This window comes from Salmo trutta, chromosome 16, assembly GCF_901001165.1.
Source record: "Salmo trutta chromosome 16, fSalTru1.1, whole genome shotgun sequence".
Taxonomy (NCBI): Eukaryota; Metazoa; Chordata; class Actinopteri; order Salmoniformes; family Salmonidae; genus Salmo; species Salmo trutta.
This window is the reverse complement of record NC_042972.1, coordinates 35,774,383-35,797,764: the sequence shown is the minus strand read 5'-3', so window position 1 is coordinate 35,797,764 and position 23,382 is coordinate 35,774,383. Positions and strand designations below refer to the sequence as shown.

The window sequence follows — 23,382 nt, the reverse complement described above, 5'->3', positions numbered from 1 at the left end:
CAAAAGTACTCCTTACATTTTGAATGCTTAGCTGGACAGGAAAATGGTCTAATTCACACAATTATCAAGAGAACATCCCTGGTCATCCCTACTGCCTCTGATCTGGCAGACTCAACAAACACAAATGCTTTGTTTGTAAATGATGTCTGAATGTTGGAGCGTGCCCCTGGTTTGCTTAATATAAGCAATTTGAAATTATCATAATTTTACTTTAGTAGTATTTTACTGGGTGACTTTCACTTTTACCATTCTCTATTAACATACTGTATCTATACTTTTACTCAAGTATGAGAATTGGGTACTTTTTCCACCACTGCTAATATGGTGAGAGTTGAGTAGAAAGGATGAGAGGAATAAAGAGGATTAATATGAGGGTGCAGCCTGGAGGTGGAGGAGGCCCGGTGGAGTTGGGTTTCAGGGCAGGGGGGTGGCCTGGGCCTGCAACGGGAGGAGTCGGAGTTTGTTCAGCAGGCAAACCAAGGAGGGTTAGTTCGGGTCTGTTCGTTTCACTAACTGAGGTTGTTTGGTTCAGTCGCTGAATGCAGTGAAAAGTTTACACAGCTCATCAGATAGTCGCTGTTTTCGTGGGCCAAGGAACAACTGAGCTGACGTATGAGCGGTCATTGTTGTTTTTTTCCTCCGGTGTGACTGGCAATAGGTGTAGGCAACAAAAGTGCCTGCTCCTTTGTAAACAACAGAGATTTGAGATGAAGATACCGGACGTGATTCAAGCCCTCCTCTTGGTCCAAAGTAAGTAGCCAACCCAACTTGAAATACTACACTGTTATTTTATTAGCTTTTTGACTACTATAATTTTGTCAAGCCTATACACATTGTGTTCATTTTGGGTCATGATGCATTTGATCTCGCCTAGTTTAACCTAACACACAACACAGTGAGTCTGAGTAGTTATGCACTGTTTTAGCACTAGATTTGTGAATGCGTGTGGAGCGTGAGTGTGTGCCTGCGTGCGTATACGTGCACGCATAGGTATGGTGGATGGGTCCTGTTGCCAAACCAGCAAGGAAAGCTCAACATTTCAAAGGCTGAAGTAGATGGCACATTTTCTCATGCCCATATAATGTCAGATGAGAGGTAGTCCTACCCTGTTGTTGTTTGGACAGAAATTCTCATCTAAAGAAAAACCAGCTGCTAGAACTCTGCTTCCAGACAGGACTATGAACTGTCTGTCTGTCTGTCTGTCTGTCTGTCTGTCTGTCTGTGCTTATTTTTTTTGCTCCTATCGATTCTCTTAACAGAGGACTGTTAAGCAGTTGAGTATTATGGGATGTGTGTTTGGATACTGGTTGATGACCAGTACCGTCTTCCATTCCAGTGAATCAGTAAGTGAAGGCACAGCTGTTCAGACTAGAGCATGCAACAGTGTGTGTGTGTCTGTGTCTGCGCACGCGTCTGTGTCTGTGCATGCCTCTATGCAGGTATATGTTTGAGTACATTATGTGTTTGACTATGTATCTAATGTACAATGTGTGTGTTTCTGTCATTGGGTGTTTCTGTGGTCTGGAGTAACAAAGAGCAAATTACAGTGTGTTTTATAGGGTCTGTTTTTCCAGTGTGGTAAAGTTGTGGTGTTAGTTGCATGCTCTAGTCTGGTGGGGCTGATTCCTCTACGCCCCTCTTACTAAACACCCATTCTGAGCCCCTGGACAACACAGCTACGTAGGCTCTCTCCCACACCTCACCCACTCATAATCACCCCCATCACCTCACCTCTCTCCCACACCTCACCCCCATCACCTCACCTCTCTCCCACACCTCACCCTCATCTCTCTCCCACACCTCACCCTCATCTCTCTCCCACACCTCACCCCCATCACCTCACCTCTCTCCCACAACTCACCCTCATCACCTCACCTCTCTCCCACACCTCACCCCCATCACCTCACCTCTCTCCCACACCTCACCCCCATCACCTCACCTCTCTCCCACACCTCACCCTCATCTCTCTCCCACACCTCACCCCCATCACCTCACCTCTCTCCCACACCTCACCCCATCACCTCACCTCTCTCCCACACCTCACCCTCATCACCTCACCTCTCTCCCACACCTCACCCTCATCACCTCACCTCTCTCCCACACCTCACCCCCATCACCTCACCTCTCTCCCACACCTCACCCTCATCACCTCACGTCTCTCCCACACCTCACCCTCATCACCTCACCTCTCTCCCACACCTCACCCTCATCACCTCACCTCTCTCCCACACCTCACCCCCATCACCTCACCTCTCTCCCACACCTCACCCTCATCACCTCACCTCTCTCCCACACCTCACCCTCATCACCTCACCTCTCTCCCACACCTCACCCTCATCACCTCATCTCTCTCCCACACCTCACCCCCATCACCTCACCTCTCTCCCACACCTCACCCTCATCACCTCACCTCTCTCCCACACCTCACCCTCATCACCTCACTTCTCTCCCACACCTCACCCTCATCACCTCACCTCTCTCCCACACCTCACCCTCACCACCTCACCTCTCTCCCACACCTCACCCTCATCACCTCACCTCTCTCCCACACCTCACCCCCATCACCTCACCTCTCTCCCACACCTCACCCTCATCACCTCACCTCTCTCCCACACCTCACCCCATCACCTCACCTCTCTCCCACACCTCACCCTCATCACCTCACCTCTCTCCCACACCTCACCCTCATCACCTCACCTCTCTCCCACACCTCACCCTCATCACCTCACCTCTCTCCCACACCTCACCCTCATCACCTCACCTCTCTCCCACACCTCACCCTCATCACCTCAACTCTCTCCACCTCACCCTCATCACCTCACCTCACCTCTCTCCCACACCTCACCCTCATCACCTCAACTCTCTCCCACACCTCACCCTCATCACCTCAACTCTCTCCCACACCTCACCCTCATCACCTCACCTCTCTCCCATCAGAGCAAAAAGCTGCCACCTTACGTCCTCCTCTTATCACCCCTCACTCTCTCTTTTACTTTCTCTCTCCTTTAACCTGCTTTCCCCAACTCTTTCCTACCCCCTCTCTCTGCCCATTTATCTATTTCTCCCTCTCTCTCGCTCTCTCTCTCTCTCTCTCTCTCAATTAAATTAAATTCAGTTCAAGGGGCTTTATTGGCAAGGGAAACATATGTTAATATTGCCAAAGCAAGTGAAGTAGATAATATGCAAAAGTGAAATAAACAATAAAAATGAACAGTGAACATTACACTCACAGAAGTTCCAAAAGAATAAAGACATTTCAAATGTCATATTATGTCTATATACAGTTGTAGCAAATAGCATTCTAGTTTGCTCTGTTTTTTGGTTAATTCTTTCCAATGTGTCAAGTAATTATCTTTTTGTTTTCTCGTGATTTGGTTGGGTCTAATTGTGTTGCTGTCCTGGGGCTCTGTGGGGTGTGTTTGTGTTTGTGAACAGAGCCCCAGGACAAGCTTGCTTAGGGGGCTCTTCTCCAGGTTCATCTCTCTGTAGGTGATGGCTTTGTTATGGAAGGTTTGGGAATCGCTTCCTTTTAGGTGGTTGTAGGCTCTTTTCTGGATTTTGATAATTAGTGGGTATCGGCCTAATTATGCTCTGCATGCATTATTTGGTGTTTTACATTGTACACGGAGGATATTTTTGCAGAATTCTGCATGCAGAGTCTCAATTTGGTGTTTGTCCCATTTTGTGAATTCTTGGTTGGTGAGCGGACCCCAGACCTCACAACCATAAAGGGCAATGGGTTCTATAACTGATTCAAGTATTTTTAGCCAGTTCCTAATCTCGTTCTTTCTTTCTTTCTTTCTTTCTTTCTTTCTTTCTTTCTTTCTTTCTTTCTTTCTTTCTTTCTTTCTTTCTTTCTGGTACAGCTGTGCATCGTTTTTACCTATACTTCCTCTCTCTGAGTATGATTAGTGGGCCAAGGTGTGTGTTTGTGGAGCTCTGGACAGGATGAGCAAATCAGAGGCAAAGTCATCTCAGGTCAGATGGAGGGCTTGGACAGAAACCAGAAAGGGATGTTATAAGTCAGTTGGAGCAGCATCCTTTCTCATAACTTTGTCCTTATAGGCACATATCTGGCATCACTTTAAAACTCCCCAAATCCCAACCATAAACCCATTAGGGATGGAATTGCAAAACTGACCTTGAATCAGCGTGTAGCGGCCTCTTGCTCATCCTCCATTTTCCACCAGAATGTGTTCCTCAACTGAACACTTCATCCTTTTCAAAAGGGTTCCAAAATAGGTTCCCATGAACACTTGATCTAGGGCTTTCCCCCCAGTGTGTCGAATGGTTGAAGTTATCCAGTGGCAGTGAAACAGCTTCATGTTGAGTGACCTTTGGCTTTGGACTGGCTATGACACCTTGGGATTTGATGGGGTCTCTTTAGCTAGAATGCTACTGCTGTAATGTTACTGTAGCTTCTGTGGGTTTTTCCTGAGTCTCCTGTAGTGTGTGTATCTGAGTGTGTTTTTACATACACGTGTGTGTTTAACCAGAGTCCCATGTTGTGTGTCTCCTCCATGTGTGTGTTTGTGTGTGTGTGTGAGTAGCGTCTGTGTTTGTAATTACAGTATGATGATTCTCATGTTTCTGTTACAGTCCCTGCAGCCTTCCTCTTCACTGCTGGTGAGTAGCCTCTCACTGTTTTACCGGACTAGTGTGTGTGTTTGTATGTATTTAGTATGTGTGCAACTTTAATGGGTTAGGTCTGAGTGTGTGTACAGTATAAGTGTGTGTGTATTAGATATGACCGTGTTTGTGAGTGTGTTTATGTCATGCAAATACTGTAAGTGCATGCTTCTCTCTCTCTCTCTTTCTTTCTTTCTTTTAGTGTTGGCTCAGTCCGACAGCAGCAGTGTGGTTGTTGCGGGCTACAACGTGAGCGCCCCCACTGGTTCTAGGGTGGTACTGCAGTGTGTGAGCGGGCGCATGGTGTGGACCAGGGACAGTCTGAAGGACAGACAGAGGGTGGTCCACTGGGACCTGTATCGCCCAGGGCCAGACTATGCCATGGAGAGGGTGGCAGACATGTTCTCTGCTGGAGACCAGCGCATCTATAACGGACACAACCAGGGGAGGGTCAGCCTCAGCCAATCAGCTTTCAACGACGGAAACTTCTCTCTCGTCATCAGAGGTGAGAGCTGTCTGTCTCTGTCTTTTTGTCTGTTTCTCTTAATGTGACTTTAGGCCATCTCTTTCTCCTTATCTTTCTCTCTCTCTCTCCCACTCTCTCTAGACATTGCGATAAGTGACCGAGGCCTGTACTCCTGTAACCTGCACCATCACTACTGTCACCTGTATGAGACGATCAGAATACAGGTCAACGTCACCAAGTTACGTAAGTTCTGCCTTATCCTAAGTAGGGGAAAATAGTCATGATATGGTCATGTTGTGGTCCTAACCTCTGTCAACGTGTGGTTGTATTGTGGTCTATCTGTGTGGGTTTCAGGTCGTAAGGAGCAGCGGTTCTGGGACGGTCAGAAAGCTGTGTTTGTGGTGTTGGTCGGCAGCACGGTGGTGTTGCCTTGTGTGAATCGCCGCTCTGTGTGGACAGAAGATGGCAGTGAGGAGGAACAGCAGGTGTGTGTGTGTGTGTGTGTGTGTGTGTGTGTGTGTGTGTGTGTGTGTGTGTGTGTGTGTGTGTGTGTGTGTGTGTGTGTGTGTGTGTGTGTGTGTGTGTGTGTGTGTGTGTGTGTGTGTGTGTGTGTGTGTTGAATGCTTTTTAACAGCAATAGAATGAGATGAGGAAGAGTTAGACAGTGATGTCATTTAGGAAGAATGTATCTGGGCAGGAAGACAAATTAAACTCCAAGTGAATGGAACTGAATGGAAAGATTGAAACAGCTGGCTTCCTTAATGACATGATCTCCAATAATTCTCAGTCTCAGTCTTGTCATGTATATTTCCTGGGCACTTTTATCACCTAATATCTATCTTAACCCTCTATCCCATCTTAGGTAGTGCATGCTTTCCCAGCATTGATTTCATTAATCATGTAAAGTCAGTCCAGTGATTACTTCAAGAGTAGTTGGAAAGAAGGATGTATGGTCTCTTTTACTATAATGTATTGTCCAATCCTTCTCTATCTGGTCTTAGGTGGTGCATTGGGACCGGCAGCCTCCGGGTGTTCGTCACGACCGTGCAGACCGTCTGATAGACCTGTATGCCTCTGGGGAGCAGCGCAGCTACGGACCCCTGTTCCTCCAGAGGAAGATGAACATCAGCGCTAAGTCCTTCTCACAGGGAGACTTCTCTCTGGCTATCTCTGCCCTGCAGGTCCTCTATAACACCATCCCGTGTCTGTCTGTCTGTCTGTCTGTCTGTCTGTCTGTCTGTCTGTCTGTCTGTCTGTCTGTCTGTCTGTCTGTCTGTCTGTCTGTCTGTCTGTCTGTCTGTCTGTCTGTCTGTCTGTCTGTCTGTCTGTGCACAACATGTAACAACTGTGTAACATCATAGCAACTACAGTGGTACAGTGGTAAAACAGGGATTTCTGACTGTATGCATCTGGCTGTCTGCCCCACAGCCAGGAGATCAGGGTCTGTACACCTGTCACCTACATCATCACTACTGTGGTCTTCATGAGAGAAGACAGTTTCAGCTCACCGTAGGACCACCTGAGCCTCGGGCTACTGTTGCCCCCAGAGCACTGCCCAACCAAGACAAGGGTGAGATACTGCATGTACACACAGATACACACAGACATACATAATATACAGTACACACAGATACACACACACATACATAATATACAGTACACACAGACATACATAATATACAGTACACACAGATACACACAGACATACATAATATACAGTACACACAGATACATAGAGACTTACATAATATACAGAACACACAGATACACACAGACATACATAATATACAGTACACACAGATACACACTATACTGCACTCCAGTTGACCACTGTAGAAATCGTACACGTGCTTATGTAAACAGAGAGAGAATTCCCAGCTGCTCTTTCATTTGCTCTCCTCTCTCCCTATCATCCTCAAACATCATTGGCTTTTCCTTTTCTCCAAACAGCACATTTTAAGAGGGGGGAGGGGAGGAGGAAGAGGGGGACGGAGAGTGGGAGTATAGGAGGAGCAGGGAGAGAGAAAAGAGAAGGAGAGGGGGAGTAACCAGTCGTAGTTAGGGGATTAGATTTGTTTTATGAGCAGTTCTTCCTGCCTTGTCAGCTAGTGTGGCGCCAGACCCCTAAACCACCCTCCTCCCTCTTCCTCACCCCCCATACCCCTCCTTACGACACCTCCCCCTCTTCACCCATCTCTCCCAACCAAACCCAGCCTTCCAAATCCTCCTTACCCCAACCCACCCTGGCCAGTCTTCCTAGCCTGCCCCCTCCTTACCCCTCTCCCCCAACCCAAACAGCCTTCCAAACATCTCCTTCCTTACCCCTCCTCCCACTCCTTACCCCTCCTCCCATCCAAGACAGTCTTCCAAATCTCCCATGCCTTACCTCGCAACCCACCCACGCCAGTCTCCCTAACTTCCTAAACCCACTCCACCACCTCGCAGCATTCAGCCCCCCCCCACTCTCAAGAGGGAAAATATGGAGGATGGATGGAGTGCGTGTGACGGGGAGGGGGGTGTAGTCTGAGGTTAGTTTTGAGGATCTGGTTTTGTCTTCAGACAGTCCCTGTCCCATTCTGCTCACTCTGCCTCCCAGTTAGCTATGCTCTCTTCCTTTCTCTTCCTTTCTCTCTAATTCCCATTATTACCTCCTTTTCTTTCTCCTTTTTTTCTTTGCTCCGTCCATGATCAGCAGATAACTATGTGTTTACATCTGGAAATCACCCAACCCACCACGGCAAATGGAGAGAGAGAGAGTGTGTGTGTGTGTGTGTGTGTGTGTGTGTGTGTGTGTGTGTGTGTGTGTGTGTGTGTGTGTGTGTGTGTGTGTGTGTGTGTGTTTGGGGAAGGGGTGCTATTCTGAAGCCACTAATGGGAGAATGTGGGAAAGTCATTGAGTGTGGTTGAGAAATATCTGTGTTCTTTGGAGCCATGGCTGTGTGTGTACAGTATGTGTGTTTGGGTGTGTGTGTTTTCTCTCAATTCAAAGTTCCTCCAATCTCAGTGGAATAACATATTTAAAACTTAACTCTTAGCAATTCCCAAAACCCCTACTACACCCCACCTCCCATCCATGACAGAACTGACACACACACACACACACACACACACACACACACACACACACACACACACACACACACACACACACACACCAGTAGATTCTGTGCCTGTAGTACCCTCTGATTCTGCCCAGGGTGTCTGGCTTGCTGTTGACTTTGGCCCAGACCGGACATTCTAAACGAGTTAGAGCATTTTTCTCTCTCCCTCCCTCTATCTCTCTCTTTATCGCTGTCTCATTCCTGTTTTTCTCCTCTCCCTATCCTGAGGTCCTACAGGCACTTATTTGAACTTGACTTTGCCTACATCTAGAGTTTGTTTACCTCATCTCATCAAAATGTATTCACTTTTCTCTCTCCCTCATGCTCTCTTCCTCCCCTCTGCCTTTCTCCTTTCTTTTTCATTCTCCTACTTTCTCCCTCTCTTTTTCATTGTTTATTGACAGAATCAGGAAGATCGCCTCAAAAGGGCATTGGATAGCATGAACAAAAGCAAATCATCTGGATGGGACATTATTCCTCCTGAGGTCTATTACATTTTTAAAAATCAGAGACAGCAGAGGTTCAAACTCTAGAACCCAGTTCCTACATTTGAATATAAAAATGGATTTGATCAATCTAAACTATGCTTCATTTTATCTCTGGGACACTCAGGATGGCAAATCAGAGCAAGATTACTGAATGTAAGTACATTATTTACCTTCAGAGGTAAATGTATCAACCAGTTGCTATTTTTCACTGTAATAGCTACTGTAAATTGGACAATGCAGTTAGAGCAACACGAATTTAAGCTTTCTGCCCATGTAAGACATGTCTATATCCTGGAAAGTTTGATGTTACTTACAATATCATTGTAATCACATTAGTGCACGTTAGTAACAACCGTCCCGGTTTAGGGACACCGATCCCGTAGAGTTTAAAAAAGGTAAGGATGCCACCCAGTGTTCTCACTATCGCCACCTATCTTTGATAAACACAGATATTAAACTGTTTTCCAAAATGTTGTCATCCCCTCTCAACACTTACCAAAATTGATCCGCACGGAACAAAGCAGGTTTGTTAAAAAAATGTAATCCTCGGATAACCTCTGTCGACTATTACATTTCTTAAATGCTTCAGCAGAAACAACTGCTCCTTGGGCTGTATTATATATCGGTGCAGAAACAGCTTTTGATAGACCAGAGATGTAACTATTCTAATCTGTCTTGGAACATATGGGAATTGGCTCCAATTGAATTAAAATGATTAAAATGCTATATGCCAATCCCTCAGCCATAGTTATAACTGGCAATATCTGCTCCATCCAGAATCACAAGAAGCCGCAGACAAGGTGATCCAATTCGTCAATCAAAGGAAATAACACACATTTCCGTCAAATCAATTGATCACTTCATCTCATTATATGCAGATTATATTTTACTATATCTAGACTAGTGGTCACCAACCGGTCAATCGCGATCGCTGGTTGATCTCCAAGGCGTTCCTAGTCGATTAAACATTTCTGCAAAAAACGATAAAGGCTGCATTCCAAACACTTAACAGACACACCCTCTCCCCTCAGCCCTCAAATTAAGTGGACATTTCTGATGATGTTTCATGATGTCTGACGAGTTTACACTTGCACGGCAAGGGGCGAGGGAGGAAGGAATTAATTTTAAATGGACCGCCCCTGCCCTGAAATTCGTCACTCGGTAGCTTGTGGGTGCTTTATATGCGCTACAGTCAATTATGATTGCATGTCTACTTATATTAACTATATAATTATTAATATACGCATACTGTATGATAGATAGCAAATTAATTAGCTTACTAACGTTAGCCTGCCTAGCTGTAACTTCTGAAGAAGGGAAATGTTTTATTTCTACAATTTCCAAAAGCTAACCAAACAAAAACATAATTACATTTAGGAGATGTGTTTGTGCATGAGTAGCACAATTTTGAACTTATTTACATTCATTTTTACTTATACTTGTACGTTGACTTCTCCATATTGACCTTGAGGTTTTAAGTTTTGGATGTACAATCATTGCAAATTGATTTATGGGGCGTTTCAGGCCCCGAAGTGAACATATGTCACACCCTGATCAGTTTCACCTGTCCTTGTGATTGTCTCCACCCCCTCCAGGTGTTGCTTGTTATCCCTGGTGTATATATCCCTGTGTTTCCTGTCTCTCTGTGCCAGTTTGTCTTGTATGTTGCAAGTCAACCAGTGTGTTTTTCCCGTGCTCCTGCCTGTTCTATTCTCTTTTACTAGTCCTCCCGGTTTTGGCCCTTGCCTGTTTTCTGGACTCTGTACCCGCCTGCCCTGACCTCGAGCCTGCCTCCCACGCTGATACCTCCTGGACTCTGAACTGGTTTTGACCTTTTGCTGTCCACGACCATTCTCTTGCCTACTCCTTTTGGACTAATAAATATCAAAGACTCAAACCATCTGGCTCTCGCCTTGTGCCCTTATAACATAATTGTACACTCTCAAACTCCATTAAAAATGAGAGCTGAGGGGCTTACGTTGCAAACTTTGCTTGCGTGGCTAATCATTTGGGCCGACGACAAATATGGCCTCGGATTTCCCCAACAGCATAAAGTGAGGGTAAGTGGACGAGGGTGTGTCTATTTCGAGTTTGAAATGCGGCCAATGCCTTGGGTTCCAATGTTTTATTCATTTCGTGCTGTTGGCGGTAGATGCACTTGATTCAGCAGCCCTAGTGCCGGAAAGGCAAAGTGTTCCCATTTTGAACCATTTCATGTGTCTGAAGGTAGAACTCCACCTACTCAGCAGGCCCAGAGAGCAAATCAATTGCACCTATAGGCCTACTGCTGGCCAATCAGATGGCTCAGATCACCATGTCTGCACAGTTTCCTCAAGCCATAGACTGTAAGAAGCATTGAACGCACAGCAAAGATGATACTGTGACATTTCAAAAACATTTAAAACCATGACTAGGGAAAGTTAATGTGTAAGTTGTTATTCAGCACTGTCAACACTTTTACAAGCCACAAAATGCGTGTTCTCCCGACTTCTACTCACGCTACAACCAGCACTGCAGCTGTAATGAATGAGTATAGCAAAGTGTTCCCATAAGCTTGCTATATTATTAGCGGGTTGTCTTGTTTAAGTATCAAAAGTAGTTGTAATTGCTAAAATATACTTAAGTATCAAAAGTATAAATCATTTCAAATTCCTTATATTAAGAAAAGCAGATAGCCACGTTTTTAAAAATGTATTTACGGATAGCCTGGGGCACACTCCAACTCTCAGACAATTTACAAACAAAGCATGTGTTTAGTGAGTCTGCCAGATTCGAGGCAGTAGGGATGACCAGGGATGTTCTCTTGATAAGTGGGAATTAGACCATTTTCCTGTCCTGCTAAGCATTCAAAATGTGTCAGGGAAAATGTATGGAGTAAAAAGTACATCATATTTTTTAGGAATGTAGTAAAGTAAAACATAAATAGTAAAGTACAAATACCCCCAAAAAACTACTTAAGTAGTACTTTAAAGTATTTTTACATAAGTACTTTACACCACTGGGGCCTATAGCCTACTGCACAAAACTCATTGCTAAATAACTGTTTTTAATTGGTTAATGTTGATTAGGCTTATGTTTTTTTAAGTCAGGTTTAAAACAAATCTGAGTGGGCATTTTGACTCAGTAACTTGACTCAAAAGGTTGGTGACCACTGAACTAGACAATGTATCTCAATTGCTCACAAACACATTGAAGATCATAGATACATTCAGTTGATAAAGTTATAACATTTATCTAACCAAATAAGCCCTTCTGCCTTTTCAAGACCCCGATGGAGGACTCCATCTCTACTTATGGTATACCAATCGTTTCCAATGTAAAATACTTGGGAGTACATATATTTCCTTCCTTAGATAAAACCATTGCCAAAAACTTTAACGGAACTCTCAAATCAATTCAATTTGACCTCATTAGATGGAATAATATCCCAGTTGCTTTAACCAGCAGAATATCTATTGTCAAAATGAATATATTGCCACAGCTGAATTTCTGTCGTTCAGTGTTTCTCATGGCTCCCCCTTCTGGCTATTTGGATAAAATTCGTAGTGCGGTTTCAAACTTTATATGGCAAGTAAACGATCCCAAATAAAAATTTACAAACTTACAAAGAGGGGAAGACATAGGAGGAATATCCATACCTAACTTGTATTTCAAGGCACTAGCATTTCGCCCCATGAATGTAAATATTCAATGCTTTTCATCTATTATGTTACTTAACGATGATAGCTCCTTGACTCTCTCAATCAAACAGAGATGATTACTGCTGGCAAAATACACTGCTCAAAAAAATAAAGGGAACACTAAAACAACACATCCTAGATCTGAATTAATGAAATAATCTTAATAAATACTTTTTTCTTTACATAGTTGAATGTGCTGACAACAAAATCACACAAAAATAATCAATGGAAATCCAATTTATCAACCCATCGAGGTCTAGATTTGGAGTCACACTCAAAATTAAAGTGGAAAACCACACTACAGGCTGATCCAACTTTGATGTAATGTCCTTAAAACAAGTCAAAATGAGGCTCAGTAGTGTGTGTGGCTTCCACGTGCCTGTATGACCTCCCTACAACGCCTGGGCATGCTCCTGATGAGGTGGCGGATGGTCTCCTGAGGGATCTCCTCCCAGACCTGGACTAAAGCATCCGCCAACTCCTGGACAGTCTGTGGTGCAACGTGGCGTTGGTGGATGGAGCGAGACATGGTGTCCCAGATGTGCTCAATTGGATTCAGGTCTGGGGAACGGGCGGGCCAGTCCATAGCATCAATGCCTTCCTCTTGCAGGAACTGCTGACACACTCCAGCCACATGAGGTCTAGCATTGTCTTGCATTAGGAGGAACCCAGGGCCAACCGCACCAGCATATGGTCTCACAAGGGGTCTGAGGATCTCATCTCGGTACCTAATGGCAGCCAGGCTACCTCTGGCGAGCACATGGAGGGCTGTGCGGCCCCCCAAAGAAATGCCACCCCACACCATGACTGACCCACCGCCAAACCGGTCATGCTGGAGGATGTTGCAGGCAGCAGAACGTTCTCCACGGCGTCTCCAGACTCTGTCACGTCTGTCACATGTGCTCAGTGTGAACCTGCTTTCATCTGTGAAGAGCACAGGGCGCCAGTGGCGAATTTGCCAATCTTGGTGTTCTCTGGCGAATGCCAAACGTCCTGCACGGTGTTGGGCTGTAAGCACAACCCCCACCTGTGGACGTCAGGCCCTCATACCACCCTCATGGAGTCTGTTTCTGACCGTTTGAGCAGACACATGCACATTTGTGGCCTGCTGGAGGTCATTTTGCAGGGCTCTAGCAGTGCTCCTCCTGCTCCTCCTTGCACAAAGGCGGAGGTAGCGGTCCTGCTGCTGGGTTGTTGCCCTCCTACGGCCTCCTCCACGTCTCCTGATGTACTGGCCTGTCTCCTGGTAGCGCCTCCATGCTCTGGACACTACGCTGACAGACACAGCAAACCTTCTTGCCACAGCTCGCATTGATTGCCATCCTGGATGAGCTGCACTACCTGAACCACTGTGGTCACCACCTGCAGAACCACTCCTTTATTGGGGGTGTCTTGCTAATTGCCTATAATTTCCACCTGTTGTCTATTCCATTTGCACAACAGCATGTGAAATGTATTGTCAATCAGTGTTGCTTCCTAAGTGGACAGTTTGATTTCACAGAAGTGTGATTGACTTGGAGTTACATTGTGTTGTTTAAGTGTTTCCTTAATTTTTTTGAGCAGTGTATATATACCTATTTTAATATTTTATACTTTCAGGCCCACATGGAAGGGGTGGTATGGGGAGGGTTTTATCTGGTCGCTGGTAGAGGGGTGGCTGGTCTGGGGGGGTGACTGATGAGCAACCCTAGTTGCTAGGGGGGTTGGATGGAGAGATGTTGGCTAGGTGGGGTTGGGGGTGGAGTCCCACTTTTTGTTAGCTTTTTCTGTTATTATTATTTTATTATTACTTAAACTCTATGTATTTCTTGACGTTTTTTTGTTGAGTGGCAGCCTATGGGTACATGTTTTCTAAACTTAAACATTTAAACGGATAATTTATCTGCAACCCCCCCTCAAAAAATGACTAAACAAATAACTTGGTCATAAATAAATAAGAACAGGAACTTCACTTGATGAGAGAGAAACAAAAAAAATGAGGCAACAACAAATTCAATCCCTTTCAGACAACTTCCTGGACAAAACGTTCCGCTGTAATAGTGAAGGTGTAAACTTGGCAGTAGAAAATCTAAACAGTATATTTGACCTCTCGGCTTCCCTATAAAATCTAAAAATTTCAAACAAATAACTGAAGAAAGTTAACAACAATGACATGGTTCAATGAAGAATGCAAAAACCTAAGAAAGAAATTGAGAAACCTATCCAACCAAAAACATAGAGTCCCAGAAAACCTGAGTCTACGCCTTCACTATGGTGAATCACTCAAACAATACAGAAATACACCACGGAAAAAGAAGGAGCAGCACGTCAGAAATCAGCTCAATGTAATTGAAGAAGCCATAGAATCGAACCACTTCTGGGAAAATTGGAAAACAAACAACACAAAGAGTTATCTATCCAAAATGGAGATGTATGGGTAAACCACTTCTCTAATCTTTTTGGCTCTATAACAAAGAACAAACAGCAAAAACATATACGTGATAAAATACAAATCTTAGAATCAACTATTAAAGACTACCAGAACCCACTGGATTCTTCAATTACATTGAATGATCTACAGGACAAAAAACAAACCCTCCAACCCAAAAAGGACTGTGGTGTTGATGGTGTCCTCAATGAAATTATAAAATATACAGACAACAAATTCTAATTGGCTATAATTGAACTCTTTAACATCATTCTTAGCTCTGGCATCTTCCCCAATATTTGGAACCAAGGACTGATCACCCCAATCCACAAAGGTGGAGACAAAATTGACCCCAATAACTACTGTGGGATATGCGTCAACAGCAACCTTGGGAAAATCCCCTGCATTATCATTAACAGCAGACTCGTACATTTCCTCAGGGAAAACAATGTACTGAGCAAATGTTAAATGGGCTTTTTACCAAATTACCGTACGACAGGCCACGTATTCACACTGCACACCCTAATTGACAAACCAAAACAAAGGCAAAGTCTTCTCATGCTTTATTGACTTCAAAAAAGCCTTTGACTCAATTTGGCATGAGGGTCTGCTATACAAATGGATGGAAAGTGGATTTGGGGGAAAAACATACAACATTATAAAATCCATGTACACAAATCCATGTACACAAAAAAAAACACATTTCTTTCCACGGGGCCATGGGGTGAGACAGGGATGCAGCTTAAGCCACACCCTCTTCAACATATATATCAACGAATTTGCAAGTGCACTAGAACAGTCCGCAGCACCCAGCCTCAACCTACTAGAATCTGATATCAAATGTCTACTGTTTGCTGATGATCTGGTGCTTCTGTCACCAACCAAGGAGGGCCTACAGCAGCACCTAGAAAAGAGCTGTTAAAATTCTTCAACCACCTAAAAGGAAGCAATTGAACCTGTAGAAGAGTCCATTAAGCAAGCTGGTCCTGTGGCTTTGTTCACAAACACACCCCACAGAGCCCCAGAACAGCAACACAATTAGACCCAACCAAATCATGAGAAAACCAAAAGATAATTACTTGACACATTGGAAAGAATGAACCAAAAAACAGAGCAAACTAGAATGCTATTTGGCCCTAAACAGAGAATACACAGTGGCAGAATACCTGACCACTGTGACTGACCCAAACTTAAGGAAAGCTTTGACTATGTACAGACTCAGTGAGCATAGCCTTGCTATTGAGAAAGGCCGCCGTAGGCAGACCTGGCTCTCAAGAGAAGACAGGCTATGTGCACACTGCCCACAAAATTAGGTGGAAACTGAGCTGCACTTCCTAACCTCCTGCCCAATGTATGATCATATTAGAGACACATATTTCCCTCAGATTACATAGATCCACAAAGAATTAGAAAACAAACCCAATTTTGATACACTCCCATATCTACTGGATGAAATACCACAGTGTGCCATCACAGCAGCAATATTTGTGACCTGTTGCCACAAGAAAAGGTCAACCAGTGAAGAACAAACGCCAATGTAAATACAACCCATATTTATGTTTATTTATTTTCCCTTTTGTACTTTAACTATTTGCACATTGCTACAACTCTCTATATAGACATAATATGACATTTGAAACGTCTTTATTCTTTTGGAACTTCTGTGAGTGCAATGTTTACTGTTCATTTTTATTGTTTATTTCACTTTTGTTTTATCTAATTCACTTGCTTTGGCAATGTTAACATATGTTTCCCATGCCAATAAAGGCCGTGAATTGAATTGAGAGAGAGATTCTACAAGTATGGGTAGCTGAAGCCCAATATGGCGTGTGGGTGTGTCGAAAGGAGTGCACACTTACAAAAATAAAGGGTTCTTCGGTTTATCTCCATAGGAGAACTGTTTTGGTGCTCGGTAGAACCCTTTGCAGAGGGTTCTACCTAGAACTCTTTATGTAGGGTTCTTCATAGAACCCTCTATAAATGGTTCTACCAAGAACCCTTTTATCACCTAAAGGTTCTTCCTAGAACTCTCTATGAACGGTTCTACCAAGAACCCTTTTTTATTTTAAGGGTTATTCTTAGAACCCTCTATGAACGGTCCCACCAGCCTTATTAGCCTTTTAAATTAAAGTCTTTATGACTACATACTGTATATCAAATGGTCTTTCTTTGAGGGCCTAGTTATACCCTAACAATGGTGTTAGTAAACTCCTGGTTTACAGGCCGCATCAGGCCTGCAAATTACATTATGCACACTTGCAAAGTGATGTGTACTTCCTATTGGAATTCGGCCAGAGTGAGGATATCCAACAATTAGAACTTTTAATCACCCGAAGCCTGAATTCAGAATGGGAAGATGGATAAATGAGACTACCTAAACCAGGGGCATCAAACTCATTCCTTGGAGGGCCTAGTGTCTGCTGTTGGTTTTTGTGTTTTCCTTTCAATAGAGACCTAGACAACCAGGTGAGGGGAGTTCCTTAGTAATTAGTGTAGAAGAAAAAGAAACGCACACATATTAAGGCGAGGTGCTGGCTAGCGGAGTAGAAAACTTGAAAATAAGGGAGAGCCGCACACTCTAGGAGCTCAGATGCAAAATGTCTATATCCAACGTTTCGACAGCCAAGCTGTCTTCATCAGGGTATGACCAGGTGAGGGGAGTTCCTTAGTAATTAGTGACCTTAATCAAGTACAAGGGAGGAGCGAAAACCTGCTGACACTTGGCCCTCCGTGGAATGAGTTTGACATATGTGATCCAAACCATCTAAACAGGAAGCGAATATCAAGGGTGACAGTAACAGTAAGCACACACATATACAACGCATACTGGCAACAGTACACCCATCATCAGTACTTTTAATAAAAAATAAACAATCGTCAGTTTTATAACTGGACATTTGCAATTATTTGTGTAAAAATAAAATAAAATACGACTCCAAACTCTCACGGTACGGTAATTGCTTGGTGAAAAAACAAAAACAATGCTCAATCAAAACCGTCTAACATATAGCAGAATGCTTTTGACACACCCACTCCTTTCCTTTCGACACACCTACTCCTTTCCTTTCGACACATCAACTCCTTTCCTTTCGACACACCCACTCCTTTTTACACACCCACTCCTTTCCTTTCGACACACCTACTCCTTTCCTTTCGACACATCAACTCCTTTCCTTTCGACACACCCACTCCTTTCGACACACCTACTCCTTTCCTTTCGACACACCCACTCCTTTCCTTTCGACATACCCAGTCATCAGTCCTTTCCTTTCGACACACCCAGTCCTTTCCTTTCGACACACCCACTCCTTTCCTTTCGACACACCCACTCCTTTCGACACACCCACTCCTTTCCTTTCGACACACCCACTCCTTTCGACACACCTACTCCTTTCCTTTCGACACACCTACTCCTTTCCTTTCGACACACCCACTCCTTTCCTTTCGACACACCCACTCCTTTCCTTTCGACACACCCACTCCTTTCCTTTCGACACACCCACTCCTTTCCTTTCGACACACCCACTCCTTTCCTTTCGACATACCCAGTCATCAGTCCTTTCCTTTCGACACACCTACTCCTTTCCTTTCGACACACCCACTCCTTTCCTTTCGACATACCCAGTCATCAGTCCTTTCCTTTCGACACACCCAGTCCTTTCCTTTTGACACACCTACTCCTTTCCACTAATTTCCTTTCGACACACCCACTCGAACATACTCCAGTCACCATATTAGGCAGCAGCTACCCCCTTCTCCCCCCCTACCATTTGGCCCGCTTCTCAGTGTTGTTCAGGCAGAGAGTGGAAGGGTCTGTCTGAGACCACACACACACACACACACACACACACAGGAGGATCCCAGGAGATGGACCAAGGCCAAACAAACAGATGGTTCTGAATCAGATCCCTTTGTTTACGGTCGTCTCTGTGTTAAGTCTACTATGACAGAAATGCTTGAAGAGTTACAGTACAGAAACCACTGAATCCCCTACTCTTTCCCTTTGTCCATCCTTCCATCACTCTCTCTCCTTCCCTCCATCCCTCTCTCTGTCTTTTACTGCCAGGAAAAGTAAATCACAGTATGACTTCAGGTCTGGAACTCGTTTTGGCTCAGACACGCTGGGCAGCTGCTCCCCGGCTGCCTCTTGCCTTGCACATTTTTTACGAGCATAAAGGAAACCAGCAGTTGTAGTGGCTCTACTTCTCAACACTCAGTAGATCAGCACACAGCTATTGTTGATTGTCCAATTGTTGTCCACTATCATGGATAATATATATAGATTTTGTTACAATGTTACAACACGGCTTGGCACTGGTAGGGATGACATCATGGCGTTGGAGTTCCCAATTGACATGACAAAAGAAACAAAGATGCACGTATACATACACACACACACACATACTGTACACACACGCACACACACTGAATAACTGTGAGATTGACTTATACTGGCTTTTCAGGGAAAGGAATCTAAATGCCCTAGCCAATGATTTCACAGTCTGATCTACCATCTACGTTGCCATTAAACCCCCCCCCCCCCCCCTCCCATAGCAAACAGGTCGGTTAATGATTTATTATGTCTATGAGCTCTATTGTACAGGAGATTATCCAATGTTTAGCTGCTGTTGTTGTTCACTCGCTTTACCAGAGCAGTATCAGTGAAGCTTCCAACAGTGACCAGAGTGCCCCACCTGGTGGCCAGAATATACTTTTATCTTGGTCTGGGTGTATTACAGACAGGGGGAGCCGTTGGTTAATAATCCTCTCTCTGTTCCTCAGAGGATAGCAAGGCTGAGGCGTCACGTGTCATCAACGTCATCCTGCCTGATCAGCGACATCATTTCCTGCTGCCCCTGGGCTACATCCTGACTACGCTCCTCCTCCTGGCCTTCATTGTGCTCATCATCATCATCATTACCCACCGACGCAAGACCAAAGGTCTGAGCTCCTGTACTAAGACCGTCCTAACTAACTTTGGATCTGTCTGTCAGCTTTCTCTCTCTTTCTGTCAGTGTGTCTGAGTCAGCCTGTCTTCATCTTTACTGTGTTTTTGTGTTTCAGCGGGGGAGTTTTACCCACAGACATCTTTGAGGTGAGAAACTTGGACGCACACATGCACACGCTCGCTCACTCACTGACTCACTCACTGACACACTCACTCCTCTCTCTGTGATAGATCCAACAGGGGTGACATGGCCACCAATGAGTTTGAGATGGACGTTCCTGAAGTCAAGACGTGCAACCAGGAGGAGAAGAAACTAGGTGTGTGTGTGTATGTATGTATATGTGTGTATATATATATATATATTTTTATATATATATATATATTTTATATATATTTTATATATATATATATATATATTTTATATATATTTTATATATATATATATATATATATTTTATATATATATATATATTTTATATATATATAAATATATATATATATATAAATATATATATATATATATATATATATATATATATATATATATATATATATATACATACACACATATACATAGATACACTCCAATCTCTTTTGTCTCTCAGACTACAAAAACAACCTGCTGAGGGAGAAGGTTCAAATGTCCACACTGCCCAAAGTCATCGACCTGGACAAAGGTAACACACACACACACACACACACACACACACACACACACTTAAACCCTCCATGTCTCTCATCCATATGAAGTACGCAGGGCCGGCTCTAGCCTTTCTTTCTTTTTCTTTTCTTTTTTCATAACACACTTTATGCAATTCTACTCATTCTGCCATGGGGCAGATAATTCTTTTAGCCGTTTTTAAGCGAATTCCCTGCAATTTTACTCATTTTGCCATGGGGTGGAGAGACATTTTTCAGTTTGAAAGCAAATTTCCTGCAATTCTACACATTTTGCCGTGACTTATTCCATGTTAATGATATCTGATTGAGTGTGACTAACAAGATCAATGGGGGCCCCCTGGAGGTCAGGGCCCCTGGACACGTGCCCTATGTGCCCTGTCAGTATTCGGCCATGGTTACTACAAGTTTAGATAACTGGTTAGACTAATTTACCAATCTAAAAATTGTTAGCTGACATGGCTAATTGAGCGACTGTTAGTTACTGACAAAATAAGTTGAAAACTGATGATGCACAACACATTTTCTAACTTACACAACAGTAAGGTGAGACCCTAACTGAGTTTTTTTAAATACACTGAGTGTACAAAACATTAAGAACACCTTCCTAAAAATATTTCTTTAACCCGTCTCCTCCCCTAAATCTATACTATTTTGATGTGAATACAACAAGTAACATCAATAAGGGATCACAGCTTTCACCTGGATTCACCTGGTCAGTCCATGTCATGGAAAGAGTAGGTGTTTTGTACACTCAGTACAAAATATTACATTCAATTTACTATATATATATATATATATATATATATATATATATATATATATATATATATATATATATATATATATATATATATATATATATATATATATATATATATATATATATATATATATATATATGTATATATATATGTATGTGTATATATATATATATATATATATATGTATATATATATGTATGTGTATATGTATGTGTATATGTTTATTTATTTATTACAATAGTCTCTCTCTCTTTCAGAGATGGAGAAGGTGTATTGGAAATGAGAGGGGAGTCAGCTTGCCGCTGGCTGGTCCAGAGGCAGACTCTACAGACACAGGCTGCATTCCAAACCAACCCCTAGGCCCTCTGCTACTGGTGTGCCAGTGTACTGTAGGGATGTCCACTCTACTCCACTAGTCCCACCTCTACATTCCACCTCAAGTCTCTCACCCACAGTTAGACCCTTCACTCACATTTGATAACCACAATGTGATTGTAAAGCTTACTGTATGCTTCACAGGTGAAACAGTTTGCGCATATATTATGGAGAAATGTTGTTGACGTTTTTGTTCGTTTTGATGTTCGGCAGGTTCATGCACACAAAACATTTTCTTGAGGCAAGTCACAAAGTTCGGTAGTTGAAGTCTACACCCTTTTGTCGGTGATTGGTCAGCTGTACTACTCCTAGTAGGAGTGGGAACTATGGAAGGGATTCTTCAATGAAGTGTTTGTTGTCATTCAACAAGAGACAACTCGTTTTCATGCATGTGACTAAGACCTCCTCGGCCAAAACGTCATTTATTACAGATTTCTGGATTTATCTTCGATTCATTCTGACTATTTTGAGGAAGTGTATACTGGCTATGTTGTTGCTTCGGCGTCTCGTGCTTTTGTCTTGTTTTTCAAGCGAAGGTCTTTTAAGGGAGTATGTGAGGCACAGACGTTTGCTTAACCTAGCTGAGTTCTGCTAGGAGCAAAGCGAACCTAGTATGTGGGCGCCTTTAAACAGTTAAACAGCAATACTATTACCTTCATATTGTTACAATTCTGTAATTGGTTGCAAAAAATTGCCGTTGTGGAAAGGTATTTATTTACAAAGATGCACAGGGTTTAAATTACAGGTTTGCCGAAGCCCAGAGTTTTTCCCATGTTAGGTTAGATGGTTAGGGTAACTCCAGTCCCTATGAGGCAGGTACCTGTGTTCTCTCAGCACCACTGAACCCTCTAGAGGGGAGTGAAGGCCATGACTTCTTCAGACAGCATTACACGCTACAGATATAAGTTATCCTTAGACACAGAACTAGGATCAACCTACAATCCCAACATTAACCATTAAGAGGGAACAATGCAAAACTGGCCATAGATCAGTGTCTAGGGGCAACTTCATCCTACTCTGCTTCATATTTGCAACTACAGTATATACAGTAATTGTTAATAAAAACCTATTGTGAGTGATCATACTGCCATCACGTGACTATATTGGTGTATTGTACTGTCTCCTTTTGACTGACTAGGTCGTCATTGTAAAATATAACTGGTTTTCCATGACTTACCTGGCTAAACAGAGGTTAAATAAAGTGATACAAGTGTAATTTTCTAATAAATAAGCCATTGCATTGCACATTATGAACTGTTTTTATTTGTGTATTCTGATGCTTTATGTTACTATTGTATCGTTAATGGACTGAATCCCTTATATCCGTTAAGTTTTGACACTTTCCTGTATCATGTCTCCTTGTCTGCATAACAAATAGCTTATTGGGACAATAAAGATCTACTCTACCCAACTCTACTTTCTGTCTAGACTTTCCTCTGTCAACAGTCCTTCCATCTTATTGCAACAGAGGCATTGTATGTTAAGATACTCACATTATTCTTTGCTCTCCATGTTTGTTTGATGTAAAAACACTTGTTCATGAATTCTACAAACAAAGTATGCCTGAAAAAACCCTCAACTGGCTCTGTAGTGTAAATAAACCACATGCGTTACAGCTGTGGAGAGGCACATTCATTCCTATTTATGAGAGGTACTGACATGTTGAATGCACCAAGCTTTCTGTTTGAACTACTGGCGCACAGCTCGGACACCCATGCACACCCCACAAGACATGCCACAAGAGGTCTTCCATAGTCAGAACAGACTATAGAAGGCGCACAGTACTAAATAGAGCCATGACTACATGGAACTCTATTCCACATCAAGTAAGTAATGCAAGCAGGTA

The 23,382-nt window shown here is 43.3% G+C and overlaps 1 protein-coding gene across 1 annotated transcript; it reads left to right on the top strand.

The window, feature by feature from the left end:
* The first annotated feature begins 470 nt into the window (after window positions 1-470).
* LOC115150671 (matrix remodeling-associated protein 8) lies at window positions 471-22,952 on the top strand. Its single transcript, XM_029694173.1, has 12 exons — window positions 471-750; window positions 4,600-4,626; window positions 4,832-5,134; window positions 5,237-5,338; window positions 5,450-5,580; window positions 6,097-6,276; window positions 6,524-6,665; window positions 19,554-19,712; window positions 19,836-19,866; window positions 19,951-20,036; window positions 20,325-20,396; window positions 21,419-22,952. Exons 1-12 carry the CDS (start codon window positions 708-710, stop codon window positions 21,442-21,444), a joined length of 1,302 nt encoding a protein of 433 aa, XP_029550033.1. The 5' UTR covers window positions 471-707; the 3' UTR covers window positions 21,445-22,952.
* Window positions 22,953-23,382: the final 430 nt, after the last annotated feature.

What these genes read in the sequence shown, in the direction of transcription:
- LOC115150671 (XM_029694173.1), top strand. Translation starts at nt 708, where the DNA reads ATGAAGATACCGGACGTGATTCAAGCCCTCCTCTTGGTCCAAA. An exon ending in TGGCTATCTCTGCCCTGCAG is followed by an intron (nt 6,277 to 6,523) that starts GTCCTCTATAAC and finishes TCTGCCCCACAG; the next exon opens with CCAGGAGATCAGGGTCTGTA. An exon ending in CCAGGAGGAGAAGAAACTAG is followed by an intron (nt 20,037 to 20,324) that starts GTGTGTGTGTGT and finishes TTTGTCTCTCAG; the next exon opens with ACTACAAAAACAACCTGCTG.